Source organism: Somniosus microcephalus, chromosome 33 (assembly GCF_052327205.1).
Source record: "Somniosus microcephalus isolate GS21.2 chromosome 33, FLI_Smic_1.0, whole genome shotgun sequence".
Classification (NCBI taxonomy): Eukaryota; Metazoa; Chordata; class Chondrichthyes; order Squaliformes; family Somniosidae; genus Somniosus; species Somniosus microcephalus.
The window spans coordinates 22,256,603-22,282,709 of NC_141019.1; the positions used below are offsets into that span (position 1 = coordinate 22,256,603).

A 26,107-nucleotide genomic window follows, 5' to 3' on the forward strand; every position below is an offset into this window, starting at 1 on the left:
TCCCATCAATGCAGTATTAATCAAATGGTTGTTCACTTTTTCAGATCGCACATTAACTTGTGTTTTCTGAGAGAATAGTGACAAAACTGTTTATCTGGAGATTCTGCAAGTAATAACAAGTAGTCAGTACATTTGAGTACCAAATAATTGTACGGCAAAAGTTGAGCCCTTCTCTCAAATTGGCCACTTTCTCAACATTGTATGGTAAAACAGATTGAACAGCCTGTCGTAATCACTATCCCCTGTCATGGGATATAAAACGCTTTCAAATTGTCCAGTTTCAACATTAGTGGTGGCAAGGTAGAAGGTTCATAACAATTGCATTTTCATTCTAATAGTCAAGATGACTGGGTTTCTGCACAAACCAACCAGGGCCAAATCAATTGCTTAAAGTCAAAGCATCTCTTAGGATCATTGTATTTTTCTACAGGTGTGCAGAAAGGCTGTTACCTGCGATGGACTGGTTCTTTCCAAGTGCTAGTTTTGTCTCTTGTAAAGCCTGCAGACTAATCTAGGATCCACTATTCTCGTGTTCACTCATCTTAGTAAAAAAGCATATCTGAGCAAAGAATGTTGGAAGAAAACAACAACAAATGATGGGGGATATTGTCCTGGTTCTTTCCCAGGATCGTCTGGGCACAGCCAATATTTGAAATTCATTGGAGCGCACGTCTGTAAAGGAATTTGCCTGATTTTCCATCCATTTAAATGAATGCAAGCAAATGGGGCAGGTTCCTTTGCATGCATGGGCTCCGACCTGCCCAATTTTCTGATACTCACATCTAGGATATAGGTGATCCTCAGAAAAATCTCCCCTGATTTGCCCGTGTTTATCATTTGTCCTCTGAGCATTCCTATCCCTCAAACAAAGGAGTAAAAAAGGCCAATTTAACCTGCTATGGCTAAATTGTCATTTAATGATGAACTTGTGCAGCATTCTGTTGCAGAGCTGCATTGACAAGTCAGTATATCACTTCAGGTCAAAGTAGATGTTTGAGAGTTTAATGAAGGGGGTGATTTGAAAGTATCACCATAGCAGTGAGACATAGCCATGAGAGGGGCTTTGTGCCTAAGGACAGTGACACTATATCACAATAAAGGAGGAGGCAATGGTGCTCCTTAAGCATAGGAGGCCCTCCACTTTCTGCAGGTATTGCCCCCAGGCAGTAGTATACTGCACCAAAGTCTGCTGCCTGGGCCTTGCGGAGAAGTAGAACATGAGGAGGTTCAGGGTCACCAGGGAGGCTATTACTGAGGTGAGACCCCTGGTCCACAAAGACCTACAGGGACAGTCAACCGTCCACACTGGACTACGAAGATTAGCACTGCCCTCAACTTTGGTGCCACAGGGACCTTTGAGACACTCGCAATGGGCATCTCTGGAAACAGACGCTTTTTCATGTACTGCTTCATTAACGAGACACTTGAGGCCCTATCTCACTATACACCCAGCTACATAAACTTCAAAGCACAGCAACAGGTGCACAAGAGTCCCAAAGCCCAACTCTTTCAGTCAGCTCTGCAATTAAGCATGCTTACTTTACTTTTCATTCTTTGTTTCACCTGCAATTCATTATATGGGAAGGGCTTTGAAATGTTTCTGAAAGACATGATAAGGTGCTATATAAGTGCTCATTTTTTCTTTTGCACATATTTACAATCAGAAAACCGCTATGTGTTACCTCTCTTGTGTGCTTCATATGTTTTGTTTGTTTTGGATTTTGGATGGCTATATTTTCGTAAGAGATGCTCCTACTGTACCTATTGCTGAAGTAAGCGATGTCTCCACTGCAGATGCCACAAATGTTGCCACGAGATTTATGGCAAAGTGCAGTGCTCCATGCCATCATTCATGCAGCCTCCATCCTACCTAGACTGCCTTTCATGTGCAAGGAGGCAAGTGACTCTTCAGTGCGTGGCTGGTGCTGTACCAGTGTCCATTTCAAGTCAAGCCCCTAAAGATTTGTTTCCTCCTGACTGTTGCGACATGTTGGGTCTGTGTCCCATACCAGATGGCCTCTCATCAACCATCATTGCTAACCCTTCCCCACACTATGCTTTCTCATGGTCATCGATATCTACTTCTCCCATGGTGTGTACATCTGTGCTGGTGCCTGTCCAAGTTGGGGTGGCAAAGGTTGGTACGCAGGTATGTGGTGTAACCAATGGTCCACTGAATCACCCCTTAATCTGTAGATAGCATTTTACGCCTGAAATACTAATTTAGCGGTGGGGTGGCCTGCCTCCAATCCTCACTGGCATTGGTCCCACTGCCAAATTCGTGAGGCCATTTTTTTTAGGGGATGACTAGAACAGGCGTTATAGAAACATAGATATAAACATAGAAGATAGGAGCAGGAGTAGGCCATTCGGCCCCTCGAGCCTGCTCCACCATTCAATGCGATCATGGCTGATCATCCAAATTCAGTACCCTGTCCCTGCTTTCTCCCCATATCCCTTGATCCCTTTAGTCTTAAGAAATATATCCAACTCCTTCTTGAATATATTTAATGAATTGGCCTCTACTGCCTTCTGTGGTAGAGAATTCCACAGGTTCACCACTCTCTGGGTGAAGAAATTCCTCCTCATTTCTGTCCTAAATGGCTTACCCCTTATCCTTAGATTATGCCCCTTCAATATGTAAATTATGGGCTTAACACCTGTTGAAGGACCTCATTGAGAAATTCATTGAGCGGAGCAGGTGTCGGATCTACCCCACTCAGAATTCTTCAGTGACCCCCACGGCCACCAACTCCAGATAAGTGATTTAAAAAAAAAAAAAAAATTGTTATAAAACCCATCTTGTGGAGACTGGAGGAGCAAGAGTGCTCCTCCGACTCCACAGGAATCACGATCGCCCTCCCTCCCGGGACTCCAGCAAGGTAGGCGGCCCAACGTTGAAGTCTTTACTCGGTCGAGATGCCCATGGAGGCGCGACCAGCCCCAGCAGCTCACTCCGAATATGTTAATGAAGCCCGAGGACCAATTTCCATTGATCCTCGGGCCTCTCAGTTTGGGTGGTGCTGGTGACAGTGCCAAATCTAGGCCCAATGGGCCCAGGTTAATTGCCAGGCCTAATGCTCTGCTTGCTACAACTTTGGTAATATTTCTGTGTTTTGCATGTGTTTTTTGCATATACCTTTAACTACTACTTTCCTTCATGTCCCTATACATCTTGTGTTCCTACTGTACAATAATATTCATTCCTTACATTTGGACATTCCTTTAAATAGTGCGCCTTCTTCTTTAATTGCTGCCAGATCTTGTGATTTGTGGAGGCATCACTGACCTGTCTTGGCAAAAATGCTCCACCATTGCTCCATTCCCGTGTTTATTAGCACTTGTAAGGCCTCGTTGTTAAAACGGCCTTTTCTCTACTGGCATTCAGTCATTTACTGCAATAAGTGCACAGCTGAAGTACCAAAATGTTCGATAATTATACTGGTTACTACTTTGTCTGGCTGATGTAGATATAGGGCAACAACTATAATTTTATATTCAGGTGGTTGAGCCAGATAATTGCGTCAGGGGTAGCGGAGTGTGTCGCTGTGATGCCTCCTTTGTATTTGTGAATCGGGCATTGAGTCGTTCTATGTTCCATGGTCTGTTCTGGGTGACCACAGTCGCACCCTGGAGAGTTTTCAATTATCCATTTGTGCATCAAGTCTCTGCATCTGCCATGGTTTGTGCGGATGCAGTTCAGGGTTGTCCATAAGCTTTGTGGAAGACCGAAGCCGGGGGGGGCTTCCGCGTCTGGTCTTTCACGAGGTGTCTGTGACTTCTTGTGAACTCCATTCGGCTTTCCAAGCATTATCAGGGTTGGATTCGCATACGAAGGTTAAGCGCATGGGTCCAAAAGGATTTGCGTGACTTCAAGCGGTGGTGAGGGACGTTGTTGAGATCCTGGTGGATGAGATGTTCGTTTCCCACGATACGCTGGACTTCCCGGAGTGTTGCGGCACCGCAGCAAATGGATGGAGGAGCGATGTGTGACAGCACGGGCAGCTAGGGTGTTGGGGTCGACTTAAAGGTCCCAGTGATCCACCGCATTGAAGTGTTCAGTTGGACATCATCAAGTCAAGTGTGGCTGCTTGTGGTCCATAGGTGCACAGTACTCAGCTACGGAGTACACGGGTCAGCGCTGATGTCCGTAGCGCTGATGCTCCCCAGCTTGTGCTTGCCAGTTTCTGGACCAGGTTGACCCTTCTCTTCGTCTTGGCAGCTACCTTTAGTGGTTGTGAAAGGTTAGCGTGGGGTCCAGCTTCACCCCGAGATAAGTTAGTGGGGTCATGTCGCACAGCGTTGCCACGAAAGGTCATTTTCAGGGTGCACTTAGTGTTCCTGTTAGCACGATGGAATGCAGTGACTGTTGTTTTGTGGGGGGTTGGCTGGAGCTTCCATTTCCGGAAATATTCCTCCATGGTGTTCAGGTCCCCGTTCAAGGTGGACTCGATGTCGTTGAAGGTGGCTGCTTGCGTTGCCAGGGCAAGGTCATCCGCATATGCAAATTTACACGATTTTGTTGGCGGCATGTTGCTCGTGTAGACATTGAAGAGCGCGGCGAGAGTACCGAGCCTTGTAGCAGTCCGTTGAGGGACCGGGATCACCTGACTTTGTCGCCCAAATGAACAAATAGCCGCCTATTGCTCCGCATCGTTCATAGCAGGCACAGTGTTTTGAGGCAGCGGATGATCCTTGCGAACTTCAGCATCAGGCATCTAATCTCGACCATGCCGTAGGCCGATGACTGGCATACAAAGGCTGCACCGGTCTTGGATTTCTTCTAGAATCCGGCCTCGATGTGCGTTGTAAAGGCAAAAACTTGGTCGCAGCAACTGTGTTTAGGTCGGAATCCCGCTTGTTCTTCAGGGATCACTGACTCGGCAAGAGGGCTGATTCTGCGGAGGATGATGCGTTCTAGGAGTTTGTAAGTCGTGCACAGGAGTGATATTGGCCTATAGCTTCCCAGGCCGTCGGTCGGTTTGCCTGATTTTGACTACGGTAATGACTGTCTCCTCCCGGGATGCATCCGGATTCGTCAACCATTGAAGCTCCCTGGGGCCTAGTTGATGAAGAAATTCCAGGGGGATACCATCTCCCCCGGCCGCCTTCCCTTCATTGCGGCTAAACCCTCCTTCACTAGATGATGATGGGTCTCTTGCTTGGTGTTTTTATCGAGCGGTCCTTTTGTGCGCTCCACCTGTATGGAGGCTATGTAGTTGTGCCGGACGTTTGAGGTCCGATATTCCTTCGGATTAGTGGCTCCAAGACACCGTAGTACGGCCCAGGTATGGCGACTAGAGTGTGTGAAGTCCAGACCTTCAACACATTCAATCCACCACTGGCATCTGGCTGAGACTCGAGTACATAAGAACATAAGAAATAGGAGCAGGAGTAGGCCAATCGGCCCCTCGAGCCTGCTCCACCATTCAATAAGATCATGGCTGATCTGATCCTAACCTCAAATCTTCTATCACTCTGCATCCACCCGAACCCATGTGATCTCCCGGGAGAGGCGAAAAACCAGATAAAGACCCAATGGCCAATTTGGGAGAAAAAAATCTGGGAAATTCCTCTCCGACCCATCTAGGCGATCGAAATTCTTCCAGGAGATCACTCTGTCCCTATATTTTCTACAGTACTTACCTTCTGTAAAGGCGATCTCCACCCCAGCCAGGAACAGGAATAAAACCATCTCCTGAAAGCTAACACAGAATTAGAACACAGTAGGAGCAGAACCAGGCTACACGGCCCCTAGGCCCACTCCACTACCCACAGGGCCATGACCATTCCGAACCTAGACTCATGTCCAATTTCCTGCCCGCTCCCTGTAACCCTTCATTCCCTTTACTTCTAGGAAACTATCTATTTCTGTTTTAAATGTATTTAATGATGTAGCTTCCACAGCCTTCTGGGGCAGCAAATTCCACAAACCCACCACCCTCTGAGTGAAGAAGTTTCTCCTCATCTCAGTTTTGAAAGAGCAGCCCCTTATTTTAAGATTATGCCCCCTAGTTCTAGTTTCACCCTTCATTGGGAACATCCTCACCGCATCCACCTGATCAAGCCCCTTCACAATCTTATATGTTTCAATAAGATCGCCTCTCATTCTTCTGAACTCCAATGAGTAGAGTCCCAATCTACTCAACCTCTCCTCATATGACCACCCCCTCATCCCCGGGATTAACCGAGTGAACCTTCTTTGTACTGACTCGAGAGCAAGTATGTCTTTTCTTAAGTATGGACACCAAAACTGTATGCAGTATTCCAGGTGCGGTCTCACCAATACCTTGTACAACTGCAGCAATACCTCCCTGTTTTTATATTCCATCCCCCTAGCAATAAAAGCCAACATTCCATTGGCCGCCTTAATCACTTGCTGCACCTGCATACTAACTTTTTGAGTTTCGTGCACCAGGACCCCCAGATCCCTTTGTACTACAGTACTTTCCAGTTTCTTGCCATTAAGATAATAACTTGCTCTATGATTTTTCCTGCCAAAGTGCATAACCTCACACTTTCCAGTATTGTATTCCATCTGCCAAATCTCTGCCCACTTACTTAGCCTGTCTATGTCCCTTTGCAGGTTTTTTATGTCCTCCTCACTCACTACTTTCCGTCCCATCTTTGTATCATCTGCAAACTTTGATATGTTACACTCGGTCCCCTCCTCCAAATCGTTAATATAGATTGTAAAGAGTTGGGGACCCAGCACTGACCCCTGCGGAACACCACTAGTTACTGGTTGCCAATCTGAGAACGAACCATTTATCCCAACTCTCTGCTTTCTGTTAGAGAGCCAATCCTCCACCCACGCCAGAATATTACCCCCAATCCCGTGATTTTTTATCTTGAGCAATAATCTTTTGTGTGGCACCTTGTCAAATGCCTTTTGGAAGTCTAAATACACTATGTCCACTGGTTCCCCTTTATCCACCCTGTATGTTACTTCCTCAAAAAACTCAAGCAAATTTGTCAAACATGACTTCCCCTTCATGAAACCATGCTGAGTTTGTCCTATTAAATTATGTTTATCCAAATGTCCCGTTACTGTCTCCTTAATAATGGACTCTAACATTTTACCAACCACAGATGTTAGGCTAACAGGTCTATAGTTTCCAGCCTTCTGCCTACTACCCTTTTTAAATAAGGGTGTTACATTAGCAGTTTTCCAATCTGCCGGGACCTTTGCTGAGTCCAGTGAGTTTTGGAAAATTATTACCAATGCATCCACAATCCCTACCGCTACTTCCCTCAGGACCCTAGGATGCAAGCCATCAGGTCCAGGGGATTTATCCGCCTTGAGTCCCATTATTTTACCAAGTACCACTTCCTTAGTGATTTTAATCGTATTTAGTTCCTCCCCCCCTAGAGCCCCCTGTTTGTCCAGTGTTGGGATATTCTTAGTGTCCTCTACTGTAAAGACTGATACAAAATAATTGTTCAGCGTTTTTGCCATCTCCATGTTTCCCACCATTAATTTCCCGGTCTCATCCTCTAAGGGACCAACATTTACTTTAGCCACCCTTTTTCTTTTTATATAACTATAGAAACTTTTACTGTCTGTTTTTATATTTTTTGCGAATTTACTTTCATAATCTATCTTCCCTTTCTTAATCAATCTTTTAGTTATTTTTTGCTGTCTTTTAAAGACTTCCCAATCTTCCATCCTCCCACTAGATTTGGCTACCTTATATGCCCTTGTTTTTAGTCGGATACTATCCTTAATTACTTTACTTAGCCACGGATGGCTATCTTTTCTTTTATACCCTTTTTTCCTCAGTGGAATATATTTTTTTTGGAAGTTGTAAAATAACTCCTTAAATGTACACCACTGGTCATGTACCGTCTTACCCTTTAATCTATTTTCCCAGTCCACTCTAATTAATTCTGCTCTCATACCTTCATAGTCTCCTTTATTCAAGCTCAGCACGCTTGTTTGAGATCCAACCTTCTCACCCTCTAATTGAATATGGAACTCAACCATGTTATGGTCACTCATTCCAAGGGGATCCTTTACTAGGACATTTTTAATTAATCCTGTCTCATTACACAGGACCAAATCTAAGGTTCCTTGCCCCCTGGTCGGTTCAGTTACATACTGCTCAAGAAACCCATCCCTAATACACTCAATGAACTCATCCTCAAGGCTGCTCTGCCCAATTTGATTTGTCCAGTTAATATGATAATTAAAATCCCCCATAATTATAGCTGTTCCCTTATTACAAGCCTCAACTATTTCCTGATTAATACTCCGTCCAACAGAGTTGCAACTGTTCGGAGGCCTATAGACTACACCCACTAGTGTTTTTTTCCCCTTATTATTCCTTATCTCCACCCAAACTGTTTCACTATCCTCCTTTGACCCAATATCATTTCTCTGTATTATAGTGATTCCTTCCTTTATTAACATAGCCACCCCACCTCCTCTCCCTTCCTGCCTGTCCTTCCTGATTGTTAAATAACCTGGTATGTTTAATTCCCAGTCATGGTCACCCTGCAGCCATGTTTCTGTAATGGCCACAAGATCATACCCATATGTCATTATTTGTGCCGTTAACTCATTCATTTTGTTACGAATGCTACGTGCATTCAGATAAAGAACTTTCAAATATGTTTTGTAACACTTAGTTCCTGTTTTTTCCCTTTTTAGTACTTTACTTTTTACTCCATACCTTCTGTCCCTTCCTGACACATTCTGTTTTTTAATTCCCCCACTGCTACCTAAGTCTATGACCTTCTCTGTTGTCATTTCTATTATTTGCTCTCTGGAAACCTCCCCCCCACTAATTAGTTTAAAGCCCTCTCTACAGCCCTAGTTATATGATTCGCCAGGACTCTAGTCCCAGCACTGGCCAAGTGGAGTCCGTCCCAACAGAACAGCTCCCTCCTGTCCCAGTACTGGTGCCAGTGTCCCAAGAAGCAAAACCCATTTCTCCCACACCAGTCTTTGAGCCACGCATTTAACTCTTTCATTTTATTTATCCTAGCCAAATTCGCTCGTGGCTCAGGTAATAACCCAGAGATTATTACCCTTGAGGTTCTGTTTTTTAATTTGACCCCTAGTGTTAAGTATGTGTATTGTATTGAACAATTAACACAAAGACTTAAACGTATAACTCAAACAGGTCTTTACTGGTTGGAGGTAGGGACTATACATAGGTCTTTACTTCATGCCCACAGGCGGGAACTGAGGGGGATCAGTACCCACAGTACTATTTATACCCCTATGGCCAGGAGTGGTACTGCGTATCACTACGCCCAACAAGTAGTGCAGTCCTGTCCATAGGTTCAAAGTAGCACACATATTACATACACAACATTCCTCCCTTCCTAGCTTTACAGTCATCTCCCCATTTAACATAACGTAATAACATATATACATATATAACTTCAGGTTTACATAACAGAATAACATAGATACATAGATAACTTCATGTCAAAACAGATCACAGATTCAGTCTCTGCGGAAAACAGTTCACAGATTCAATCTCTGTGGTGTAGTCGGTTCACGTTGCTGGAGTGACTCATTCAATAGTCCTTCCATGGATTTAACAGTTTGAACTTCCGAACTGAATTGGCTCCGTTCGGAGGGACCACGTGTGTGATCTGGTAGAGGTGATAATGGTTCAGATGGGTCATCTTCTGTTTTTACTTTTCCTTTTCTGCTTCTTGGAGACTCTCTGGGCTCCATTGTCAGCTGCCACAGCTGCCAGCTGCATGCGCAGTTCCTCCTTCTCTTCCTCCTGTTTCCGTCGTAGAGCCAGCTTCTCCCGATGTTCCGTAGACTTTTGGTGCTCCTCCATGATTTCTGCACTTTGGGAGTCGAAGTTACAAGCTGGGCAGGACAGGACATCGTAATATTCGGTGTCGTCCTGAGCTAGACCAGTGAGAGGGTCGTCTATTTCCTCCATACCCAGCTGGACGTTAGCCAGCTCTTGTTCCAAATCCAGACATCTTTCCTGAAGAGACTTCTTCATGTGTACCTCTGCATCCAGCTTTTTCTGGGCTTTCAGCAAGTCGTTTACTAGTGACCTCATTTGTGATTTTAATACTTCAACTTCCTTTGGAGATTGATTGATCGGACTATGCAATCCCTCTACCGGAGCAGCTGTTTCAGCGGTCTGTTGTTCTACGTTGACGTGAGTCAGCGTACTTTTGGCATCCAAGGGCTGCTCTGTTGCAGTCATCTCAGTCTGTGTTGCCACCTCAGCTCTTCCAATAACCTTTGAGAGCTCCGAACCCCTTTCGTTTGAATATTGAAGTTCATGTTCAAGTTTTTCCCATTTCAGAGTCCTGTCCTTCAGCATATGCAGGAGTTGGCTGACCGTTAACTCCTCTGACATCAGACGTTTTGTGTGCTCCTGCTCCATTTTCTCCATCAGCTGCTTCTGTTGTCTTTCCAGATTCTCCAACTCTATATCAAAGAACTCTTTCGTTGCATTCAACTCTTGCTCAAAACGGCGAAGCATTTGTTCTAATTGCTGTTGTAGTTTGAAATGGAGTTGAGTTCGAGCCCGGTGTCCCTCAGAAATGGGCACATCAGTAGACTTGCCAGACTCAGAATCCACAGTTAAACTATGTTGTTGTTGCTCAGTGGAATTCTGTGCTGAAACTTTGTCTTTTGCACCTGAGTTGGGCTTACCATCATCCGTTCCAGAGTCTGGGCCGACTATCTTCACCGAGTTCTCACTCGTTATTGTTTGTAGGAAATGCCAGTCCATATTCATTTTCCTAATCCACTCCCATCCTAGTAGTGGAGGACCTCCTTCAGATATCACATATAAGTCCATTATTTGACTGTCTTCGCCCTTGTGGACCACTGCAACCTCTATTTTCCCGATGGGGTACACTCTTTGCCCCGTGTATGTTTTCAATATAATCCCCGTATCCTGTAGGGGAATATGTTGGAATAACTTTCCGTAATCTTTCTTATTTATGACCGTCAATGCCGATCCAGTGTCCAATTCCAGTTTTACTTGGACTCCTTCTATCTGAAGAGTGACCCAAATTGTCTGGAGGTCTGCACCCTTACCAGCGTTGATTACTCTTAAGCTAGCCAGTTCATTACAGCTTAAGCTAGCCAGTTCATTACTGCTAGCGTCTGAATCGGACTCCTGTTCGGTCACCTTGTGTACCTTTGCGTATTTTCCTTGCGGTGACTTCTTGTTGCTGGTCTTCTTCCCTGACCTGCATACTCTAGCTATATGTCCAAGCCTACCACAAGTTCTACATTCTTGGTTTTTAAACCAACACTGGTTCTGATCATGCGTTGTCTTTCCACAACGATAACATTTGCCAGAACTCACACCCAATTTGTGTGCACTGAGCTCCGGTGACCGTAGCTGCATTACTGCCGTGCCTCTCGCTGCGGCTTCGTGTGCTGCTGCCATAGTGACCGCCTTCTCAAGCGTCAGCTCATTCTCCTCGAGCAGTCGCTTTTGTGTATCCTGTTTAAATAAACCACACACAAATTTGTCTCGAAGTGCCTCTGTCAGTCCCGTTCCAAACTGGCAATATTTCGCTAATTTACGCAATTCCAGCAAATAATCAGCATTGCTTTCATGCTGTAGCTGCCTTCTGTCGTAAAATTTAAATCGTTCCGCTAGCATCAGCGGCGTGGGGTTTAGATGATCTTTCAGGACAGTAACAATCTCATCGAACGTCTTATCCGCCGGTTCATCTGGTGATAACAGGTGTTTCAATTGCCCGTATGTCTTCGCACCCATTAAATTTAATAATGTTAGTGCTTTATCAGCCTCACGAATTTTATTGGCCTTACAATAATTTTTAACTCGTTCAACATATATGGCCCAATCTTCGATGTCACTATCAAAGTTGCTAATATTCCCGTGTTTAGGCATTGTAGTACTTTATCAGATTTGCAATTTCTCAGATTTTCTTTTTACTGTTATCCAAGATGGCGGCTTCCCGTCGTCCTCCGCCCACAAAATGGCGGTTTTCCCGCTTCTGCCTTCTTCCCCAGCGGTTTTCCCGTGAAAAATGGCGGCTTTCCCGCGCTTCTCGCTCTCCCCGCCCACTTCAATGGCGGTTTTCCCGCGCTTCTCGTCGCTGACTTTCAGCCCGACTGCGGCTCTTATCTCCTGTGCGATCGCTGGTGCGCCGCCCGCCCGAAACGGTTCTCAGCCCTTATCACCGGTGCGATCGCTGGCCCGCTAAGCGCCTCCCGCTTGAAGCGGCTCCCGGCCTCTGGCTCACCCGCTCGGCGGCTCTTGCTCGCTCCCTCCCGGGCTCTGGCTTACCCACGAGGTTATGGAGGCTTCAGGGTCCTAATGCCTGTCGCTTCCAGTCGCTGGAAGCTGTCAGGATTTCTGCTGCCCTTCAGTTTTCAGTGGGGTGTTGAGGATTGGAACCTCTCTTCAACGTCCTGTCTTTGGACGAAGCCGCTGTGGAATAACTGCCGCAGGGTTCGAACCGACTCGTCGCCAGTGTTAAGTATGTGTATTGTATTGAACAATTAACACAAAGACTTAAACGTATAACTCAAACAGGTCTTTACTGGTTGGAGGTAGGGACTATACATAGGTCTTTACTTCATGCCCACAGGCGGGAACTGAGGGGGATCAGTACCCACAGTACTATTTATACCCCTATGGCCAGGAGTGGTACTGCGTATCACTACGCCCAACAAGTAGTGCAGTCCTGTCCATAGGTTCAAAGTAGCACACATATTACATACACACCTAGCTGCTCATACTCCTTTAACAGAACCGTCTTCCTTGTCCTATCTACGTCGTTGTACTGCCGGAGCAGATTCTGGGTCTCTCTTGTCCAGCAGGGAGTTTATTCTTCCCGGAAGCCCCGGGGGATACTCTTCTTGGCGGCAGCGGTGGCAGTAAGGAGGCCAATGAACCAGTGACAACATTCCAGTGTCGCAGGGATTCGAATCACAACTTTTTCAACGGCTTCCCTAGAGCAGTCCCAGTCGGCTTTGGCCAGGATCCACCGTGGGACTCGTTTCGACAGAATCATGGGGTTTTCAATGCCAACGTGTGGGTGCTCATGGGCCTATGTTGACTATTGGAGAAGTCGGGGAGTATTTGGCGAGATGCGTGGAGCATGCTTCAGCTTTGATCTTTGGAAGCGACGATGAGGTTCGGGTTGTGGTCGTGTTGCCAGCGAGCGGAGTGGGAAGTTGCTCGCTGTTTGGGATCAAAGACCAGTTGCAGATCTTCGGCAGACATCCAGTCCGTGAGGTCTTCGCTGTCGGCTTCATAGCTCCACATAGTGTGGTGGCTGTTAAAGTCACCAACGTGTAGGGCTGGGTTTATACTGGTTAAGTAGCATGTTAGTTGAAGAAACATGGCTGCTTATTTTTCATTGCCGCTACTGAAGTTGTATTCTCACGAATTGTACATTTGAAAGCCGTAGGCTTCTGAGATTTTGTTAGCAATTTGTTAATACTAGTTTTTAAAAAAATCTGCTTTTCTCTTGTTTTTAGTGAAAACAAATGTCGAACCTCAGTGTCATGGTTGTTAAATATGTTGAACTGATCTGTTCTAGTATAATGCCTAATTGACAGCAGCTATCATGTAATAACCTTTTATTGTTCTGGATAGAAATATTTATGCAGCTATTTTAATCAGCTGGGGTTTTATTAATTCACCCCCACACTGCACAATTGTTTCAGCCACTCGGCCCTTTTCATTTCTCCAAATGTCTTGGATACTGCAGCATCCTTTAATTGTTTTTGCACCACGGATTGCAACATTATCTTCATGGGGAGGGGTGTGGGGAAATGAAGGGTTTTTGTAATTCATAGAAGGACAATTCAGAACAGGCAGCACTAAGGGGGACTTGTTTGACAGTACGGTCACCAGAACCAGTCTGCAAATTTGCGCAAAAATCACAGACGACAATTCTAATTCATGTTTGTTCTGATACTGAGCTAATTTCCCATCAACTAGGCTGTGTAACTGTATGCAAGATAGCGAAAAAGGATCAACCAAGAAAAGCAGAAGGTTGGGTTAATCTGAGCCACTGAATTGTTATCCGCCACCATCAATGTTGTTTCATTTTATTCATTACCAGGTTTGCCTTGTGGGGTGGCACAGGTCTCCCTGCCAATTCAAGACAAAATAAATTCCCCTTTGCCGTTGGGGTGCTCTGATACTGTATGTTACTGTATCTAGTGGCCTATCTAATAGCCAGCAAAATTCCCCCAACAGAGGGAGCAAGAGAACTTGCTTCATTCACGAATGAGTCTTCTGAATGAGAGTGCAACACTGATGCTGGAACTAATGAGCTGCCCTTAATTGAAGCAGTCTATTAAGATATATCCAGAGCCCCTAAAATTCTGGGGCAACTTCAGACCAAATTCTGTAGTAATTGAATTCTGCGGCAGGTCTATCCAGAGTCTCTGGCACGTTACAAAATGGTTTTAAGTAGAACATAACAGCAGGAATTTTTAGATTTTAAAACCAGTACAAGTTCAGAGTGAAGCACATGAACTATGCACTTATGGTACTTAATGATGGGGATAGCAAAGTAAGAACTGGTTCTGAGACCTGGAGCAGCCAGGAGCAGCAAAAGGAACTGAGAGCTGGAGCAACCAGCCAGCTTGCGTGCAACCAACCAGCTAAGCCAGCTCGCAAACAATCAGCCAAGTCCGCTCGCAATCAAATCGGCCAAGCCGGCTCGCAAGCAAGCAAGCAAGCAAGCAGGTCAGCTAGCCACCTGCAGCCAGAAGGCCAGCCAACTCACACTCAGCCAGCTCTCAGCCACCCAGTAAGGCAGCCAGATTGCCAGCCGGTCCACAGCCGCCAGCAGCCACTCAGTTTCCAGCAGCTATTAACAAAATGGGGGACTGAGGTCCCCTGGTTACAGGGGCAGCGGCAGAGGAGAGACTAATTACTGACATGCAGTGAAGTCATTTTTTTTTACATTATCTTGCTGATTGGACAGTATTCAGTTAATGCGAATGTGTTTTGTAACACCAGGTATTAGATGGTGTAGATGTAATCCTCTCAATGACTTTAATATAATCAAATAGAAATAGAAAAATCTGATTTGCATTTAAGTTTTGTGAACTGATGGATGTGCTTCCTTCTACCACTGCAGCTGTGAGTTCAGTGTCTGACAACTACACATCAACAAAAAGACCAAGCACTTGGTACTGCCTGAAATGTTAGAGGCAAAAAGACGAGCCACAAATGCTGGAAATGCACATTGGGTCCATCGGCATCTGAAAGAGAAAGGTTAACCTTTTGGGTGTAACTCTTCGCCAGTACAGTTTTTTGTGAATTTTGTACTCGTATTAAGGGGAGGGATGTTTTTGCTGGCCAATGGAATATTTCCTATTTTGGGCTTCTAATATTTAGCATCGAGCTCTCCCTAGTCAGGTATAGCACAGGTTAAATGTAAAGCAAAGCTTTCTACGCTCTGCTTCAGCAGCATATCTCAGCCCCTACTTCAGAAAAGCACCTCCAATTACAGCGGTGTGACATTTTTCTATCTCGCCAGCCATCAAGTGGCCTCTCTGAGTGAGACTGACAATTAATGGTGCTTTAGGAGCAGTTTTGTACTGGGGGCTTGCACACATTAGGAACTAGGTTGTGACTGGCCAAACTTATTTCATCTGGGATCTTTATAGCCAACAGATAGAGGAGAGTTTTATCCCATTAGTTTGGGTTGAATAACTCCTTCCTAGGAAATAAATTTTAATTCAAGTTTCCATTGAAAGGAAATGGAGCATTTTCTGTTTTGGATACCAGATGTTTGCATCAAGAAGTTCCATCTCAGGTGTAGCAGAGTTAGATGCAGAGTAAAGCTCCTTCTACTCTGCTTCGACAATGTACCTCCGCCTCAACCTGAACCTCAGACGAGCACAAGTGTGACATATTTTCATTTCCTGCACCAGCCATTCTTTCAGTGAGATTGCCAATTTAGTGCAGGATTCGGAGCGGTTTTTCCATGCCCACTAGGAACTGGATTGAGACGGCCTAAACTCATTTCACATAGGTTCCTTACAGCCAGCAGGCAGAGGAGACTTTCATACCATCAGTATGGATTATGTAGCAAGGTGAATTGCTTGTTTAAGCAGTTAATCTACTAGCTTAGATTATGGATTCTTGGAACAAAACCATCTAGTGTATAGGCTGAGCAATTATCTGCATCTATGTATCCGCCACTGTGAGCTGGGGAGTAGGGACTGAGCCAGCAATAGCACTTATAAAATGAAAATGTCATTTAGAATACAGCCTGATGTCTCGGTTTCAGTTACTCAAAGAACTAGAGACGTAATATAGGCTGGATTTGCATTTAGTGCTGATGAAGGGTTACATTAGGTTAGGTTTTCTTTTTCATTGAGAAGCTGATCGCCCTGCTGTGAATTTCCAGCATTTTCTGTTTGAATCTTTGCCTGAGTGTTCCTTTTTTTAGAATGGTGGAACAGGCAGGAGTTGATTTGAATGGATAACAGGAATCACGTTTCATTTGAGAGCCATTCCAAACAGACAGTCATCGCTGCATTAGTCATCCAAATGATGCACATACTTTGCCACTTGCAGTACAGTCACATGTTCTGTTCTCTTGTAATATTTTATATTAAGTTGCCATTACTCCTTTCACCAGCCCACACTTTTTTTTTGTGAAAGCTGTGATTACAGCACACTGCTAGCGATTGGCATTGCGTTATGCGTTTTTATGTTGCTTCGTCCATTTTGTGAAGTGATTTTCTTTCTTTCTGTGTACTGTCCATTCTTGGAATATCACACACATGGAATATTCCTTGGGCCTCGAGAAAAGTAAGGCAAGAATTGTGTAAACAGTGGAGATCCTGTAAGAAGGCTGGAGGCCTTGACTTCTCACCTCATGCCAAGGGGGCGGATAGAACAGTGATTGGGATAGGATCAGACTTGAATTCTGACATTTTCTCTGCTGATGGAAATTCATTGAAACCTAAATAACTAATTCCTTCACCTCATCAAACACCAAAGAGGAAACATTGATGTCTATTTTTTAAATAAATAGATTTTTGGTATTTGTGTGCCATTTTAGAATTTTCCAAGCAGCTCACTCAAAACCAGGACTCTGTGGTCCAAAGCCAGCCAGTAATCCCATGGATGCCAGTATGAAACAGTGAGCTCCATGTTAGCCACCTGAATGATGCCCATTCTTTGCCATTCACCATGAATGAAGCCACGGTGCTGCACTCTTACCCCAGGCCAGCCTACCCATCAATCGTATTGAGTCCCGCTGACCTGAAGTTGTACGTATTTTTAATCTGTTCACTAAATTACTTCCAGGAGTCCTGACATTGGGGGCGTTAAATTGAAAATTCTTATACTCAAACTGATTTGCGATAAGGTGTTGTCACCTCAGACTTAAGCAGAGAGTCAGGGGTTGGCCTTCTAGACATCTTATAGGATCTCTGTCGTGTAAGTTAAGGCACAGCTTCATATCCAGGTAGCAGTGCGTTCCAACGTAATGTGTAGTCCTACTGATTGAAAATATAGAACTGAGGCAGAAACCAGAGAAGGTACAGCACCATGGAAATGAAAATGCAATGTCTTATCTACAAATATTGTGCTAATAATTATTAAACACTAAGAATAATTATGATTTCCTTAACTCCAATCTACATTGTTCAGCATGATTATTATGGCCACAATTTTGACGAACTGTGTATTCATGACTTTTAGTAAACCCCCAGACTGGTCTAAGCAGGTGGAGTAAGTATCTATTTCCTTATTTCCTCTTATGAATGTTTCTTTTTGTTCTGTTTAATGTCTTATCAAAGTGTGCTTTGCATGACAATGAGCGCATGACATTTCACACAGCATTGAGAAGAGACAGGCAAAAATGATGGATCCTTCCAGCTTATTCCATGAGTGAGGAGCTTATATCACCAAAGTGACAAAATATGAAGTGAGTTGTCTGGCTGTACCTCAAGTGGAGTAAAATGGATACTCCACTATTGCTGCCTTGTACTTTCAGTTTATACAACAGATGGGGAAGTTTATTTTTAATGGGGATTATTAGAAATGCAGAAGGCCAGTTTAATGCCTTCTGTTGTGTCATGCAAACTGGCTGACTGTTCTAGGCGTGATTTCTCCCACCCCCCCCACCTCCCCAATTTAAAAAATCTTGAACAGGGATTGAGTTGGATTCTTGGATCACCTCAGCCCAAAATGCTGTTGCTTCCACCACCGAGCCATGGAATTGGGGTGTTTCTTGGACTCCAGATGAAGACAGAAAATATCAATTGCTTGTTAAATTTATCGTCGGCTGTAAACTGCTCTTGCTCCATCAGATCTATTCAGTAGTCCATAAATGCAGCATTTCTGCTGGAAATTAAATCTTGGAGGAGGGAAAGCAGCTCTAACTGGCATGTGATAAATATTGTATTGCACTGGAGTTCAGTTTGACATCTTGCTCATAATCCCTGTTGTATAAAAAATGCATGCTTTTCCCGAGCTAGAATCTTTCAGATATGCATGTGCTGTTGAGCATAAACTGCAGATATGCAGACATAGTAGTTGTCCATAATGGTGCCATAACCTGGCATGGAGAACAAATATGAATAAATTAGGTGCCAAACCATTAAGAATATCTGTTAAAGAGTGAATTGAATTGAATTGGATTACTTGGAAGCATAAAATAATCCCAAAGATCCCATTCATCTTGAAAAATACATGATGTATTTTGAATTTGGACTTTTGATCCCATGTATTACAGCAGATTATAATTTTTAATAGAATTCAAGGAACTAGACAGCAGCATCATTAATGAACTGGGCTTTCTAAAATACTGTGTGTAACCACTTCTTGGCTGTGACATACTAGTGGCAGTAACTTGTGCAATGCAAAGACATGCAAGTATAGTAAGTAGAGATTTATGATCTCTAGAAACCTGAGTAACATTATCCATTATAGGGACAAGGATCAGTTATCCATTATAGGGATAAGGATCAGTTTCGAGGGAACCCTTCTCATAGACAGCAAGTGAAATAAGTTATCTTGTCCTTGTGTGACGAGCCATGTTCATAGCATAGTTTTTGTATGCAGTAAAGCCCTGGGTGCTTTTACCCCCCCCCCCCCCCGGTGCTTCAGGTTATTTAAAACTGTTATAGAACTGAACACTGTTTGGTGTTCATCTTCAGAATATAGACACAGCTTATCTGATGACTTAATGCAGACCAGGAAAGTATCTGGTTCAATTTCTGCTTTGTGCTGAGTTAGCTGATAGCCAGAATGATGGGGGCCCCATAGGCCCCTTGCCTCTTGACTTGGGCGGGGCGAAGAAAATCAACCAAGGTTTCCAATCCTGAACATTATTCAGTGATCTCTGCTGGAAAGTGTGTGTTGGACCATGTGATTGGACTCACTGGTGATGCCCCACCAAGGTAAAATAGTTTGAAGAAGCTTTTTGACAGATTTATATGTGAAGAATGGTCATTTGCACTTGTGGGAGATAATGGAGAGCTTCTGGGACCCGTAGAACTGTACCCCAGCACCTGCAGGGAGAAAATGGAGAAGATAAAGAACCATACAGAGATGCATATGGCTTAACCTTCTCAGGATGCTGCCATCCCTGGGAGGAGCAGGACAGGGAGTGGTTACTTCCAGTAGCCATCATGATGTCCAGTGACAAGTAGAAGACTTTTGAACTTTTTAAAATCCTTTATTCATTTGGAAATTGAATTAATTTCTACAGCATATTCACCAGACCTCTTCAAGCCCTTAGCTTTAGCCATGGTTTGATTCAAACCTGCTGAATGTTTCCAGAGCAGTGCTTTAGAATGTTGTCCATTGCGTATTTTCATGCTTATTTTATGTATTTTTCATTTTATTTTTCAAAATGTTTTCAAGATGTTTGCATAATAGAACCTAAAACAGAACAACAAAAATGCTGTTGATGCCTGTCACTGCTGATATTCTCACAATGTTGCTGTAAGTATAGGATCCTAGGAATGTACACCAGAAAAGACCATGTGGCCAGTCCCAAAGTTTAAAAACATATCCCTTGATTGCTTCTTTTGCTTAAAAAAAACACTATCCAGTTGCCTCTTCAATTTGCTGATACTATCTGCCTCTGCTATTTCACTAGGCAGTCTGATCCACATATTCGCCACCCTCTGTGAATTAAATATGGTTTGTCTTTTTCTCCACAGGTATACATTTACCGGCATTTATACATTTGAATCTCTTGTAAAAATGATTGCAAGAGGATTCTGCATAGATAGTTTTACGTTTCTACGAGATCCATGGAATTGGTTGGATTTCAGTGTAATAATGATGGCGTAAGTAATTTCTAATCTCCAGATTCTGTAGTTTGTGATTCAGAAAATATTTATATTTTAATGACTCAAATACATAACTAAAATTTGATGTTTTAATTTGCATATACCTTCAGGTATTTTCATTTAACAGTCAACTAATATATATTTAAACACTTCTTTTCAATTTTATAATATACTGATTGCTTTCAATAACATTACAAAACCTCCAAATGTTTAAGACAGCCTAATTTGCAATGAAAATGTTTGCTATACCTCCAGTTGAAGGGTTGCAGATGATGATGAGTTGACCTATACACTACTTGCAAGATTTCAAAACTGACTAATACGAGTACTGACACTAGCTCTGTTATATGGATCTAATTTTACCCGACAGGATTTCTGTTGAACTAAACTGGACTTGGAAGCCTAGAGATGGTCATGAAGATGTAAAGGTTACAATATTTAATACAAATAATGAAAGGTGTTTAGCAACCTGGCCTGTTTAACCTACACAGATGTGGTGATGCTGGCATTGATACTGGTACTCGTCAGTCCACGAGTATTATGTTATTGCAGGTCTCGTGTATGGTTCTATGCTGACAGGTGACGTACAACATTATCTGTTGCTCTTTATCTATTGATGTCCCTGTTTCTGTTGGATTTATCTGACACTGATTCAGCACATTCATCTGCCTGAATCCCGAATAATTCCGATTGCTAAACACCTTTTGAACAGAAAATGAATTGCTGACACGTCTGTCATTGTACAGATAACCACGTAAGCAGTGTTTGAGTGAAAAGAATAACCACAATTGTTAACCCTTTGAGTGCTGATCTGCACCATGCAGCACCTTAACATGTTCTTTGTCCACAAGGATGATACTCTGTTTCACAAAGGGAAATGAAAACTAATTTAGAACGTAAGCAGTATTTACCATGGAATAGGTAACACAAGAATAGGAAACCGAACTTCTAGTTAATGCTAGTGGCAAGTTGCTGCATCAAACTTGTCTTGTTCATCTTGCATGTACATGGTTTGTTTAGTTCAAAGTCGAGCCAGTGATTGACCCCTGACTGATCTGTCGCCCTGTCAATACCTGGTGTCACAGAGGCCACCTTGCTTTGAATTCCTACCTTCCTGTTTTTTGCTGAAGAACCAATGAATACGTCACTGAAGAATCTTATTAATATTTGTGGACACAAAGTTAGAGCCACGTAACTGGCTTACTGAAGTAGAAACTTGCAATTACAGATGACATGCAAGAAAAGCACCCTGAACAAAAAAGTAATGAGGTTTAGCTGGAGTTCCATGTAGAAGAGGCAGTTTTTATCTAAAAGGATCAGCGATTCTGGGAAGAACTTAAAATAAGTTTGGGAGTCTCTAGAGATGTTATTTGTCAAGAATATTTTAGGACTACTTTGGACTCCATTCTGTCCTAAATATGGCATTGAAAAAGGACAAATTCAACATCAAAGGGAAGAACAAGGTATCTTGACATAGCATATTATGAGACGTACTCTATGACAGCAGAGAATTAGCCTACAAGGAATGATTTGAGATTGAAGCCTCAATTTTAACTTCCGGGCCTCATCTGCATGGGCCCCGTCAGTCTCCTGCCCGAACCCAGCAGATAGCACTAACTGGCCAGCAGGCGAGAGCAGGATTTCGGGGGACCTGAAGGAACGGTCCCCGGCACACGGGTAAGTGGTTGGGTGGGGCGGGTCAGGAGGGCATTGCGGTTGGAGGAGGGAACAATGGGGCAGGGCAGACCCAAGCTTTCCCTGTGGGGCTTAGAGGAGCACTCCTTCTCCACCTGGCCCCTAAGGAAACCAAAAAATTAAATAAAATCTGGCCCCGGCTCCTCTTGGCGCCAAATTGCCTGACGTGGAAGCCACAGGCCTCGGGTTAAAATTGCAGTCGGGCTCTGGTGTTGCACTGATTTTGCCCAATCACAAATCTATAACAAATGATCATTTAATGGATTGACAAATGATTGTTGAAAACTTGGGATATATAACTAACAGACACTTTACTAACTTCCACTGACTTTACAAAAACACATTACAACAGTCCTTAAGTGTTCACCACTGAGTAAGAGAGGAATAAATGGAAGAAAAGATTTCCTCTGAATGCTATTTGTAGTAAGAATATGCTTATACTTTTGTACATGTGTTTATGGTTTCATTGCAAATAGCAAATGGAGGAAATCTTCCCCCCTATTATAATAGAAGGTGGTGTGTGTATATTAGTATTCAATGAATCAAATAGGAATTTGGCAGAATAAATTGTTGCCAGCAATACATTTAGGTTTTGCAAAGCTCTTGAAGTAAGATTCCACCATAATGCAGCAAAGGGATGGATTGGCCATACCTGACTAAATATATGGAAGTCTTGCCCAAAACAGTTGAATCATGACCGCAAATTTTAGGAGACAGCTTTATTACTTGCAGAACACTATGAGCTAGCATCACCGCTATTTACAACTCCACATCTTTTGAAACCAAGGACAGGACATAAAGAGAAGCAAGCTTGACATGTGTTTCTCATCGAGACCAGAAGAGGCCGTGCATTATGTTCTAAAGTTCAGCGAATGAATTTTGCCAAGCAGCATTATTTGAACAATAAAATATATTAATTGTGACTTCTTAAGATTGCTGAAGAGTAACTGCTACAAGGGAGATACAATATAGGTCTTTAAATAATGAAAGCTATTCAACATGTCCAATGAGCATAGGACCAGAGGAGACACATCAAAGGAGTTTGGATTTCTGGAACCCTCGCAAGAAATATTGGACATAAATTGAGGGACAAGGCAATGATTTTGTTTTCTTGCTCAGTGGCGCATACGATTGCAACCAGGTTCCTTCATCTAGCTGGCTCGTGTGTGACTTCCTGTGCTTCCATCCACTTTCACCAGCCGGATTTGTTTGGCAGTTTCACAACAATTCATTTTGGTGTTGGGTGAGGTCTCCTCGCTCTCCTGCCAGTTGATGCCCATTTGAGAGAGATGCATGAAATGCTTTCCTCATCTATTATCAGCAGATGCCAGCTTGGGAAGTAGAGGGTTTTGCTATCTCAGAGTTATAGTCAGTACTCTGGTGGTGCCAATGAGGGCATCAAGGCAAAAATTGCTTTCAATATGCTAAAGCTAGTACAGAAATTCATCACGTACAATAGGAACACCAAGTTGAAAATGTTTCCGAACAATGTGAAGTCTATTCTACAATCCCGTTGATAGAATTGATGGTTGACAGCAGCCAATGTCTTGAAGCTGAGAAATTTCAACAGCAGCTGCCCAAGGAAATTTATTCAAAGTTTCTGGCCGAATAGTATATGAGAAATAGCTGTAAAAGGACAAGAATAATTGCAGGAAACATATAGGAATATCAGAGGCATTGCCAAGACGCTCTTCTGGAATATCTGAATGATGAGAAAGGAAGCACAATTTACAGACCGATGCCCCTAAATGTCAGATACAGTCAATTCTCTAAGCTGCTGCTGAAAACAGGAGCCAGACAAGATCTGGAATGATGGTTCTAGAATCAGAGGCTGACGCATGAAGAAATGAAATATAGAGGTTCAAATATGGCCCTTTTCCCTCCGGTTGGTATTTCTCAACATGTCGGTGTTTCAGCTCTTTCTCACAAAATGTAGAGCTAATCGCCCAATTTCAGCAGAGAATCTGAGAATAACAAAATGCTTTTTCCTATGGTAGATTCATCTACCAAGGCATGCAAGCAAAAATTGTTTCCAGACAGGAAGAGAAACACAATGTAGAACTTCCTTTTATACCTAGAAGATGTACAGAACTTTTACTGATATATCACAATATTTCCATAATATGAAACATCCCCCCTGCATCCAGTCTGTCTAGCCCTGTCAGAATTTTATACGTTTCAATGAGATCCCCTCTCATTCTTCTAAACTCGAGTGAATACAGGCCTAGTCGACCCAATCTCTCCTCATACGACAGTCCTGCCATCCCAGGAATCAGTCTGGTGAACCTTCACTGCACTCCCTCTATGGCAAGTATATCCTTTCTTAGGTAAGGAGACCAAAACTGCACACAGTACTCCAGGTGTGGTCTCACCACGGCCCTGTATAACTGTAGTAAGACATCCTTGCTCCTGTACTCAAATCCTCTTGCAATGAAGGCCAACATACCATTTGCCTTCCTAACTGCTTGCTGCACCTGCATGTTTTCTTTCAGTGACTGGTGTACAAGGACACCCAGGTCCCTCTGTACATCAACATTCCCCAATCTATCACCATTTAAATAATACTCTGCCTTTGTTTTTCCTACCGAAGTGGATAACTTCACATTTATCCACGTTATACTGCATCTGCCATGTATTTGCCCACTCACTCAACTTGTCTAAATCGCCTTGAAGCCTCTTTGCATCCTCCTCACAACTCTCAATCCCACCTAGTTTCGTGTCGTCAACAAACTTGGAAATATTACATTTGGTTCCCTCATCCAAATCATTGATATATATTGTGAATAGCTGGGGCCCAAGCATTGATCCCTGCGGTACCCCACTAGTCACCGCTTGCCACCCCGAAAAAGACCCATTTATTCCTTCCCTCTGTTTCCTGTCTGTTAACCAATTTTCAGTCCATGCCAGTATATTACCCCCAATCCCATGTGCTTTAATTTTGCACACAAACCTCTTATATGGGACTTTATCAAAGGCCTTCTGAAAATCCAAATACACCACATCCACTGGTTCTCCCTTATCTATTCTACCAGTTACATCCTCAAAAAACTCCAGTAGGTTTGTCAAACATGATTTCCCTTTCATAAATATACCTAAACTTCAGGGCCTAGAAATTGAGTTTGCGCTGCGCCAGGGCTTTAGCGCCGGAAGTTAGCGCCGGCGCTAAGTCCCTTTGCGCACGCCAAAAATTCAGTAGCGCCGCGCCCAAACGGCTGCCGGCGCTACTGAAGGGTTTTAGCGCCTGAAAACTGGCGCAACGCGCCGCATTGCGGCGCTATTCCGGCGCTGCGGCGCCCGCTGCGGTGCGGCAGGCTCGGGAAGTGCAGGCCTCCTCCTTCCGTTAAGGAGGAGCTGCCTGCACCCGGCCGCGGCCCGCGCAAATCTCTTCAAAAATGAGCCCGGCACCTCGGACAAGTGCCGGGCTTGCATCTGGTCCGGGGAGGGAGCTGCGGGCAGGCGGCCGGCGGGAAAGCGGCCGGCCGCCGCGCCTCCTTAAAGCGCCGGCGCAGACTCCGGCAACACTCGTTTGCCGGAGTCTTAGTTGCGGCTGCCACTGGCGAGGCGGCCGCAACTGAATTTTGGCTTGGGGCCGGGTTACCACGGCAACCGGGACGCTGCGCACACCGATGACGTCATCGGTGCCGGCGCAGCGCTACCGGTCTACCGCCGCGGAAGGGCCCCAGGCAATTTAGGAACCGGCGCCAATTGCAGCGCTAGGCCCTCTAGCGCCGCAAAATCGGTGCTAAGGGCACTGAATTTCTAGGCCCAGATTTTCTAAATGTAAATATGCAGGCAGTCAAAAACAACCTATTTACTAAGTGTTCAAAGAAACACAATATTTAAAACAAGTTTTACTTTCAGGCCTTGGTAGTTGAATCTGCCATAGGAAAAAGCATGACCAACTACACCAATACATCTGCCATCTTATTAGCTGAACTGGAGGTAGTTAACAGACGTGGTATAGCTAGGAGGCTGATGTTGACTTTGTTATATAGAACTGTCTAGTTTACAAGGATGGGCCTAAAGAATTTACTGGACTTCTATGAGGAACTGCCCAAACCTGCATAAAAGGACATTGTGCTTAATATCATATGCCTTGACATTGGAAAAAACGTTAAAGTTCCGCATAAGAGACATATGGCTAAA

At 43.9% G+C, this 26,107-nt stretch overlaps 1 protein-coding gene across 2 annotated transcripts in view; it reads left to right on the top strand.

Moving 5' to 3' along the window:
* Nucleotides 1-26,107, top strand: part of LOC147097002 (sodium channel protein type 8 subunit alpha-like) — a 243,430-nt gene that overhangs the window by 56,201 nt on the left and 161,122 nt on the right. For both annotated transcript variants that reach the window (XM_085972723.1, XM_085972724.1), the window contains 2 exons: nt 17,604-17,693; nt 20,135-20,263. In XM_085972723.1, the coding sequence (XP_085828849.1) occupies nt 17,604-17,693; nt 20,135-20,263 (219 nt within the window). Of the gene's footprint in view, nt 1-17,603; nt 17,694-20,134; nt 20,264-26,107 lie in introns of those variants that run through there.